A 10604-nucleotide genomic window follows, 5' to 3' on the forward strand; every position below is an offset into this window, starting at 1 on the left:
GTATCTTATTACTCCAGTCTATTTATCCAGTTAGTTATCTGCTTAATAGAAAATTATGGATATAAATATAATTAGCTTTAATAGCAATAAATCTTAAATACAACATTATAGTAGTTTTTATTCTTATGTTCAGTACTCATATGTGAATTCACGAACATTATTTAAAATGTGATAACAACTAGTCATAAACATCATAATCAAAACATTTATTTATTGAAAATTTGATCTGTACCAGACATAGTGCTAAGCCCTTTATATGCATAATCTCATTAACAAATGCCCTAACAGGTGGATGTAAGGAGCTCTAGTTTACAGAGGAGCAACCAGAGTCACTGAGAAGTCCAACCTGACAGCCTCTCCAGAAGCTAGAACCGAGACCTAAGCCTAGGTCTTTCTTTAACATTCATTTAGTGCTCACTACAAAGCAATGAATGTTCTAAGCTATAAAAATGAGGATTTTTACAAATGACAAAACAAAGACCCTGAGAGGTTTGTTATCTGTCCAATGGAACATAGCTAATAAATGGTGGACCCAGGCTCAGACGAATTCTGGATATCGTCCGCTTAGGAGTTCTCCCTCCCTGATCTGCTGCAATTGCACATGAAGTGCAAAGGAGGAAAAGGAGCCACGCTGGGCTAAGCAATTAAGAAGATTTTTTTTCTCTGACTGACAATAGACCAGGCCGCCTGAGCAGAGAAAAGGCTGGACTTTGGGCTCCCACCTGGTCCCCCTCCACCAGTAGTACCCTATTGTGGGAAACAGTGTGTCCAACCCAGGAGCTGGCACCGGCTCCATCTCTCTCTCTCTCACCCTCAGGACCACAGTCATCTTTTCGCATCAGTGTGGCATTTTCTGGTCACACTAACTGGGTAGTCCGATTGTCAGGAGACCTGGTTTCTTGTGCTCCTGTCACTGAAGACAGGATTTGACCTCACGGAAACTCAAGGTGCAAAGACGCATTTGGCACCTGCTGCGATGCTGGGCGGTTGGTGGTCAGTAGGCGCCAGTTTGCCAAACCTGTTGGAAATCATTCAGCTGCTGCTCCTGCTGACTCACCACAAGCCCCCTCTCGGTGCCCACTGGCATTTCTGGAAACATAATCAGACCCAGACCTAAGGCACCTTCCTGCCTGCGGCCCACGGGCTGCTGTGTTGCCCCGCACCAGGCGCACTCAGCCACAACTTTGAAAGGTCAGCCTATCTCGGAGTCGCGGCCTTAACGTGAGATAACGTGGACATTTCACTCGTCTGGCAGATATTTTTAGTCCTTTGTCCAACTTTTGAAAGAATGGAATTTTGGAAATGTTTCGCCTTAGACGTTTAGCATTCCTAGGCTGATTCACTACCCCGGTGAGCCCGTGGTTTCCCCGCTGCCCTGATTACGGTAAAAATAGCAGTCATTCTGGGAACTTGTTCAGGTTTTTTTCCAAATCCACCGAGCCTCGTCTCCGACACCACTGCTCTCCGGCGAGTTCCGGCACCAGGTGCTCCGGTCCGGTTAGGCCCCCCGTAGGCGCCCGGCGGAGTATGGACGCAGTCCAGGTCCCTACCCGGTTCCTGGGTTCTTACTACCTAACACATAGACGGACCTGACCTGCGACGCGTTTCCTTTCCTTGTTTATAGACTTTTCTTTCTGACAGTTAAGAGTAGTGCTCAGGTAGAGATTTAGGAAATTAAAGAGTCAGAAGTTTCCAAACACGCTGAGGTCACTTTAAGAATTCAAAGGACACGAGACACCTGCCGGGGTGGTGGGGGGGCCGTGAGCCGCTCTGCCCTCCCCCAGTCCGGAAATGCCAGCGTCCAACGGGGACCCGAGGCACTCCCAGGCTGGGAGGAGGCGGTGGATACCTGGATCTGAACCAACTCGATCCCTCCCCGTTCCTCTGCCCTGTGGCGCAGACTGGCCCTTCCAGCTCCGGAGCGCCGGGCTCCGCGCGCAGCCCCCTGGGGGCAGGTCCGCCCGCAGTCCTCCAGGCTACTGGCTGCCCGGAGCCAGTGTGGGCGGGGGCGGGAACCGGGAACCGGGCGCGCGGTGAGGGGCGGGGGCGGGAACAGGCGGGGAGGAGCCGGCGGGGCGGGGACCCAGGCAACTAGCCAATCCGCGCGGACTCGGGTTCGCCCAGGCTCCCGACTAGCCGGCGGGAACTGGGGAGCCGCTCCCCACCACTCGCGGACTTCGGAATTGGCTGGCGGCCTGACGGGCGCCGCGGCCGCAGCGCGTTTCCGCAGTTTGTCGAGCCCCGAGGATGCGCGCCCTGCCAGCCCTGGACGCGCCCCCGAGCGAGCGCCTCCTGTCCCGGGACTCCGGGGCCCCCCGGGCCCAGGACCCGGCGGGGCCGACGCGCAGGAGCGCGGTGGAAAGGCTGGCAGCCGACCGCTCCAAGTACGTGCGGGGCCCGCCGGGAGCCGGCCCAGGCCCGGCTTGCGAGGGCAGCGGCCCCGGGGCGAGCGAAGGGCAGGCGGGCGACCCTCGGCCCCCGGCGCGCGTCCCCGGTGCGGTGGCGCGCAGGGCCATAGCGCGGAAGCCGCTGAGGCCGGACTCGCTGGTTATCTACCGACAGAAATGCGAGTTCGTCCGAGGGTCGGGAGCCGACAGCCCCAGGGGAGGCCTGGTGAAGAAGCTCTTCCCGGGGCCGGGCAAGGACAAGACGCCGGGGTCCCCCGGCACGTCCCGGGTGGGAGAGGAGGGCGGGGCCGGGGCCCAGGAGGCCGCCCCGACCGAACCCGGCCCCGTCGTGGCTCCCGCGGTGCCAGGGCCCTCCGCGCCCCCGGCTCCCGCCCCGCCGGTCAGGGCGCCCTCCAGAGTTCCGGCTGCGCCCCGGGCTCCGGAGCTGCTCGGGGCGAGGCACCGGGGGCTGCAGCGTTCGCAGTCCGACCTCAGCTCGCGCTACTCCGCGTCCTTGGCCGAATTTGACACCTTCTTCCAGTACTGCGGCCTGGAGCCCGAGGTGGTGGAGGCGATCGGGCGGGAGAACTTCTCCGCCGGGTCGGACGTCGTCGCCCTCAAGGTCCGCAGCGTGAGCGTCGCCACCTCCGACAGCGGCTTCTCCCGGCACAGCGGCGGCGACGAGGGGCTGCAGGAAGAAGAGCTCACGGAGCAGGTGCCCAGCACCACCTCGGTGGTCGAGAGGAACGCCCGCATCATCAAGTGGCTGTACACCTGTAAGAAGGCCAAGGAGACCCCCGGCCAGGGGCTGCAGGGCCCGGCGTGACCGCTGCGCCCCGGGAGACCCGGACCGAGGTTTGCGTCCAGAGAGGCCGGGAGGGGTGTGTGTGCGGCGTGCCTGTGAGGGCTTGGGGAGTGACCGAGCCGGGTAGATCCAGCCTTCTCAAGTAGCGAGGGACCCTAGCGATAGCGACGCAGAGGCTCCTGCGTCAGAGTGGCCGCTGCTGAAGAGCAGAAGGGCCGCCAGGCCAGGTCCCCGCAGGGCCTGCACCAGTTCTTTTGAGTGTGCGATTTCTGACTGCCTGGAGAGGTAACACCATCCCAGTTGGTCTATTATTGTGAAAAGTGGAGAAACTGGGATTATAAATGCTCAGTTAGGAAGTGGTTTTACACCTCAGCAGTTATCCTGATTTGAACGTAGCCTGAGAGCCCCAGTTCCTGTGGGCATCCAGAGCTTTGATGTGAGTTGACCGGTCAGCCTGTGGCCCTGGGGTGGGGCTGCCATCTCCCCTCCAGCAGAAAGGAAGGCTCTGCACTTCCTGGAGGCCTTTACCCAAGTGGGAGGGAGGAGAACTTCTCTACAGGATCTTGTCAGCAGTTTGACATTCATTTAGCTGCAGAGATCTTTATTTGGCTAAAGTTTGTTCAAATTGTTCTGAGACCTTCCTGCGGAGAGCCGCTGCAGCGTAGTTCACAGGAAGGAGCTTCGGTTGGTTGAACTGGAGCTGGACGAGATCGGAACTAGCATCTTAGAGTGCTGCTTGGCAGTGATTCTGTATTTTATTTGCCTCTGACGATAATTTGGGAGGTAAATTTCTTCGCCTTGGGCGTCAGTAGCTCAGGGTTGATCGCAAGAAGTTCTTTTTCCCTGAGGAGCTAAGGAGTGCTTATCCTCACTGTCAGCTCTGTGGAGAGAGCACTTCCGGGGCTGCTGAAGAGAGAAGGGAAGGTACCTTTTCAGGGCTCTCTTTGGGAGCCAAGATTTTAAACATTGCAACATCTTGTTTTCTCTGACCCTGCACTGACAACCTGCTACAGGTGTTTGTGAAATTCACGTGGTGGAAGTATTTTTTCTGCCGTTGAGATGACTGATTGAACACACAGTATCAGTCTTCAGCGTGGTGGGGAGTCTGCCACAGACATGATGCACACAGCTCACCTGTGTCTGAGGCCTGGAAAAAGCCTGACTTCCCCTAGTGGCCATGGTCTTGGTACGGTTGTGACAATTCGCAAAAACAGAGGAGTTCATTGTTTCTCTTGAACTCAGAGGGGTCATGACTTAAGTGCTCCCTTGTCGTTCATTGAGGATTATTGCATTTCCACTAGCCTGAATCCCCAAGGAATGTATATAGGCAGTCAGAATTTAAACTAAAAGCACACATTAACTTGTACTTTTCACCGGTTGTGCTGGGAACTGAGACGAGTGAATGCTGGCCAGGGTTAGGGTTGGCCATGAACACCCTGATGTGGAGGAAGGAAGCTGCAGAGGCCAGCATGTCCCAGAGGGATGTTGTGTAGGATGGAGCCCTCAGTGGGGAGTGGGGAGTGCTTCTGGTAGCAACCACTCCCGCACTTCTAGCTTCGTTGTCCATAAAACGAAGGTAGATAGCAGATGCTTTCCAGCCTCTACGCTTTATGATTCCACAGAGTCAGTAATCTGTATGTCTGTGTTGCACGATTGAAACCCAGAAAAGGAAAACAAAAAAACTGTCGTCTATTGTAGTATGTAAAAAGTAAACTTACAAATAAGCTCCTTCCAAGTGGCCAGAGTGCACTGTACTTTATGCAAAGAGTGTAGGTGAAATTGGTGGTGCAAATAGTGCTGAAGTAACACAGTGGTGCGCAAACACACCAAAATAAAACCTGACACCAAAAAAATAAAAGCACTGTCCTCTGATCCATCAAGACCCAGCCCCACCTCACCCAGTGCTCACCCACAGTGCTCACCGACAGTGCTCACCCACAGCGCTCACCCAGTGCTCACCCAGTGCTCACCCACAGCGCTCACCCAGCGCTCACCCACAGTGCTCACCCAGTGCTCACCCAGTGCTCACCCACAGCGCTCACCCAGTGCTCCAGTGTGAAAGCTGAGAGGGAGTTTAGGATTCAGTCCATGAAGTAACTTTCCAAATAACCTTTCCTTTTAGGTCTGAGTCTGTGTAAGATTTAAGAAGGTTGGTTAGCCTGTAAGAACTTTCACTTTTATGACAGAGAAGTAGTTGAGGCAAGAGGGAAAGTGACACAGGTTTAGGAAACTGGCCAGGTGAGCCTCTGCAGAAGAACAGAGGTTCACTCACTCACCCTCTCCCTCCCTCTACATAACCCTGTTTGTTCAGGTGGGGGTCGGATGTCACCTGTATCCTGAGCTGTTTCATGTTACTGCTCAGAGAAGGGAGATGGAATTGACACGGAACCTGCCCAATTTTCTGTATGTCATTGGCAATCACCAGCACTGTAAAGATTTTCTCTACAAATTCACTCTCCTAGACCCAAAACAGCTCAGGTTATTTGAACTTCCACCCAGGACACCTAAGGGCTGGCTGCTCGGAGAACTGTGAGGAAGAAATGCATGTCCTTTCTCCAGCTCCACTGGGACTGGGACGATGTCTGCCCATGATCACGGCCCCTCAACTTGCCATTCGCAGACACGAAGCCCCCTCTGAAGAAGAGCCAGGAGGGCGCTTAGACCCTTCGCCTTCATTGGTGAGGGTCTTCTGGCAGCTTGAACAAAATGCAGCTGACCTTCTCCCACAGGATTACTTGGCCGAGATTAATTCCATAACTTCTGGAAGCTGTGGAAGCAAGACTACAAGGTGTAATTTTTCTCTAGTTTATCAGGACATTTCTGTTGGAGTCCATATGGATTCATTTTAAGATTTCATGAAAATTCAGAAAATTTGAGATGAACAAATATATGCTTTCTAAGTGAAAAAAGAAAACATTTTATATGGAGGGTTTTGTCCCCTTGCTAGATAGAGATATTATAAAGTAAAATAAAAATATCCCATCCAGAATTAAATAAAAGGTTCACAAATTTATTACCCCATGGAGTAAAAATATTTGCTTTCCAAAACTGAGGATATCAGAGCTGGAGAATGACTTGTAGAATCTGCATGCAGTCCCGCTGGGATCCATTAGTGATAGATAGTTACATGTGGATAATTTTGGTGTTCTGTTTCCCAGTGTATAATTCCTGAAAACTGCTCTTCTGTCTACTGGTGTTCAGTCATCTTCCTGTCATTCAATTCATTAAAATGATAGGCCTGCCAAAATTTCGGTTTTTGGTTTTCTATCTTTTGCACAAATAAATGTTACCGATCTTAAAATTGTTAGAATGGTAACTTGCCCTTTGAATTAATTAGGGCTAAACATTGTTCGGTTTTAAGGCAAAAATCTCAGACATCGCCAGCTCTCTTCACATTTCTCTTTGATAGATGTGGGGCAACTGAAAGCTAGGGGGTAGAACTGTCTCACCATCTGCAAAGATGCCGTGGGGAGATAGCGCAAACAAACTGGGACACCCCTGAATTTCTGCTTCTTTCTTTTTTGACTAGCTGGGAAGCTCTGTAGTCACCAACTAAGAGTACATTTTAGGTAAGCTAGTGGCTTGAGCTGTAATAAGGCTACCTACTCTGTCTTCAGGCCAGCCCCTGGGCCTTTTAGAGAGATTTGTGTTTGAAAGCAAAGAATCTGTTTGCCTCTAAAAATTTATTTGTACTGCTTCCTTTGTGTTCTGTTTTGTTGTCCAGCTCTGTGCTAGTGGGCGCTGGCCTTACCCATCAACATTCAAAGAAATTTTTCTTTACTTCCCCAGAAAAAGGCCTGCGGGGAGATGGATGCAGAGAAACCAGATGATAGCTGCTTTTGCCACTGATTTCTTTTCAAAATTTAAAATGTGCAAAGGAGATGCTTAAAATGCAGAAAATATCACAAAACCAAAAACTGCAGGGACCTGACTTCGTAGTTCAATGCTTGGCTTTATAACTTTTGCCTAGAATGGTGTTGATTGACAGCTTTTTCCTTATCCTCAGGAAGCAAGCCTTCCCGACAGTGGGGACTCCTTGAAGTACGTCTGGTTGATTGGGACCCCAGGGCCATCCTCATGCCAGGTTTTGTCCAGTGTACCCAGGTGTCCATATGATTGCTGTTTTCCCAGGAATAAAGCACACCATTGAAGAAGCCTAAGCAATTTCAGAAGGTTGGAAGTGCTATGGAGAAGATGGGAACATAGAACTTGGAAATTAGCTGAGTTATAACTGTTATGACACAGCTGTAGCTCTGGAAGATATTTTCTTGTGTTAGGTGGACCTATCCTTGCTTCCAGAGAGCAGCAGAAGAGGGAAAAACTGCTTGGAGATATTTTCAAGGGCATCTTTTTGAGTGGCTTGCTGACAAAGAGGTACAATTATACATTTTGATGATATCTAAATTAATTTTAAAAAGAAAAAAGGCAAAGAGCATGAAAAGCAAACGCGAATGCCACGGTATTTACTTCTTCAATCATATTGGATGGATTGGCACCATTTAAATCAAAGTTCTGTGATCATAAGAAGTTATATTCTACACAAATACTATGGCTAACAAAGAGCAAACACATGCTCACACTTGCATACTCACACGTAGACCTCAATTTCTAAGCACCACTGCACCATAAACTACAGTGAATTCCCAAACTGTGCAACGGATCATCTTATGAAATGAATCAGAAAGCACTTTTAAAACCACTTGAGAGCTGCAAGGTCATTCTGTGAACATCACTCCTGTTGGGTTGTAGACATGCAGAGGTACCAGTAAAAGATAAAGAGCTGAAATACTGCTCGGAAACCTTTTCTTGTACCTGGACAGTTCCTTGAGAGTTGGCAGAAGAATATTGGAGCTTCCTTCCTTCAGATCAACAGCAGTGGTCCTCTTCTGCAGCACCGTTTAGAATATGGGCCTCCACGGTTCTCTTGCTCCCAGCTTCCAAAAGGATAAAAAGCCTCGGTTTAGACAGAACATGGACTCATGACAAGTGATGTGCCCTGCTCTCTGGTCTAATTCACACACCCACCTATCAGGCAATCATTCCAAACTTGGCAACACTTCACCGTTCTCTGAAAAGGGTGTGTTTGAGACAAGGGTTAGCCTCTGGGTGTCCATAAGGAGTTACTGTGACCCTAAATCTGAACCAGCTCATGGCACTCAGAGTAAATAGATTTCAGATTCAGAAACTTCTGGGAGGAATTTTGTATCGATGATGACAACCCAAAGAAAACTTGTCACCTGGTCAAAGCTTACAATGTTTTGTCAAAATATGTCCCTTCAAGAATAAAATTATTAGAAGAATCGGGAGGGAAGAGAAATAGCTTTCTCAGTGGTAAAATATTTTATAAACCAATTTTGATATATTCATGTATTTGTTTAATATTGTATTCTATTTTTGTAACTGTTTTACTGTGAATATGTCCTTGAATTACTTAAATATTTATTTTTACATAGTTATTGGTCTTCAAATAGTTTTCCTACACTTCGTATGGTTTTAGTTTTTATCAGGATAATTTTAAATCATTCTCTCCTTGATTATCTTTTTGTGTGTTGTTTAATTGAATTTCCAGATTTGACTGTAAGCAGAGTGCTCACTGCTCTAGAAAGTGCTCTGTACTCGAGGGATTTGTTTTCAAGTAAAACACAGATGCGCATTTGGGGAGGCTCTGTTGGCTGGTGGATGTACCTCTGTCAATGTAGTCTCTAGAAAGACAAAGATTCCCTGCTCGAAGAAATGTTTCCCTGGTGTTTTTTTAAAAATGCTGCTGTTCTGCTGTTCACTGGATTACACTTAGTTTAAAGATAATGTCAAAGATGAGAGGAGTTTTCTTTAAAGGACCTTTTCATATATGCAGTTCCCTTGTTTACAGGTTCCATTAATTTTATATGTGAATGCTTTAAGTAAAATTGTTATGTGCCTTTCTATTGTCAGAATAGGATGAACCGAAACCTAGCTCAGATTTATCTGAGATCAAAATGGTGCGGACTCTACCATCCGTGTAATAGATGAAAAAGAGAAAAACAAATTGGTTACCATTTAAAAGCACCAAGATCTTTGAGAAGCATTTGCACTTCAGTGGAGGCGACTCCTGGAAGGAGCTGTCAGGAACAGGGTATCCCCAGACCCCAGCAGGATGGGTTAAGCTCCCTCTTGTCCGTTCAGATTCATGCCTAAGCTCCGGGCCTGAGTGTGTGGTTGGAGGCCAGAGGTCCTTTCCTCACTGAATTACCCCAATTTGCTGAGTGACTTTGAGAAAATCAAACTGTGTAGCTCAATCTGAATGAAAAAGCTTGTAATTGCTGTTCACTATTGCGGCAAAATAGTTTCTTTTGTTCACAAAAGAATAGCTTCTCAGATAATATGATTAAGCACGATGGAGAGAAAAAATTATTGATACAGCATGGAAAATATCTTGGTAGTATCTATTTCATTAATACATGGGTACAGATCAGCAATGCCTCAGAGTGAAAGGTATTTATGTAACTGGAAAGCTTCCTCACTATATACTGATGCATATAGTTTCTAAACTGCTGGTCACTGACACTGGAATACAAAGAAGGATTTATCAAACGTTGCCCTTTTCAGTGGGTTAAAGGTGCAGTGCTGTAGTTGGTGATTCCGTAAGATATCAGGCCCAGACAATTGTTATGGCTGTTTCTGAATAGAGTTCATGTTTTCTGCACGCTACTTGCGACATGAGTGCAATATTGTATATTCTGTATCAAGGAAATAAAGTATTTTTTATCATTTTTAGTATTACTTTATGAATTTGTACAATGTGAAAAAACTGAAGCAAGAGTCTGCTTATTATAATTACTCAAATCTTTGGCTTTCTCCCTTTTTTCCTAATATCATCTCAGCAGATTATCAGTAGAAATGAGGAGCGCATTCTAAAATCTGGCCCAGGAGAGCCATGTGGTGTCCGAAGTCTCCAGTTCTCCCTGGAGACGGAATGCAATGAAAACAGTTTGAATGTTTAGCGCGTTGGTTTTCTTTGTTTCATCAGTCTTTTGTTTAACTTTCTTTCCTTCATGGTTTATTAATATTATCATTGTAAACTGGGTCCAAAGATAAAAATGAGAGTATAGTTTGTAACCTTTCCCATTAGTTAACTCCTTGGTGAAGGCAAACTCTACGTACAGCAGGTTTGCTCTCTGTATCTGCTGGTACTGGAGATGTAGGCCTGAGCCAGTGGGGAAGTCCAGTCTCTAGCTGATCCGGCTAAGCCAGGCCAGCTTCTTTTTCAGTCCTGCAGTGGCTTATGCACAAATCCACACAAGCATCCGAAGACAGGATTCTGGAGAATAGTTTACCCTGTATTTCCACGAAGACCATGGACAAGCCCCCGGGGACTGTCGAAACCTCTGATTGTAACTGTTCAGAACTGTCCCGACATCGTGCTACGTGGCTTC

The 10604-nt window shown here is 48.3% G+C and overlaps 1 protein-coding gene across 5 annotated transcripts; it reads left to right on the forward strand.

Annotated features, from left to right (window-relative positions):
* Nucleotides 1–1968: 1968 nt before the first annotated feature.
* Nucleotides 1969–9911, forward strand: FAM110C (family with sequence similarity 110 member C). Of its 5 annotated transcripts, none has more exons than XR_013831053.1 (3): nucleotides 1969–3242; nucleotides 5692–5980; nucleotides 7199–9911. XR_013831053.1 is itself a non-coding variant. In XM_079940922.1 (2 exons), the coding sequence occupies exon 1, from the start codon at nucleotides 2248–2250 to the stop codon at nucleotides 3211–3213; it is 966 nt and encodes a 321-aa protein (XP_079797048.1). In that variant the 5' UTR covers nucleotides 1969–2247; the 3' UTR covers nucleotides 3214–3242; nucleotides 7199–9911. The 5 variants fall into 5 exon arrangements, 3 of the variants coding, with proteins under 3 accessions (XP_079797048.1, XP_079797049.1, XP_079797050.1); XR_013831054.1 differs by lacking the exon at nucleotides 7199–9911 and adding an exon at nucleotides 6982–7188; XM_079940922.1 differs by lacking the exon at nucleotides 5692–5980.
* Nucleotides 9912–10604: the final 693 nt, after the last annotated feature.

This window comes from Stenella coeruleoalba, assembly GCF_951394435.1.
Source record: "Stenella coeruleoalba genome assembly, chromosome: 13".
NCBI lineage: Eukaryota > Metazoa > Chordata > Mammalia > Artiodactyla > Delphinidae > Stenella > Stenella coeruleoalba.

What these genes read in the sequence shown, in the direction of transcription:
- FAM110C (XM_079940922.1), top strand. Translation starts at nt 2,248, where the DNA reads ATGCGCGCCCTGCCAGCCCTGGACGCGCCCCCGAGCGAGCGCCTCCTG.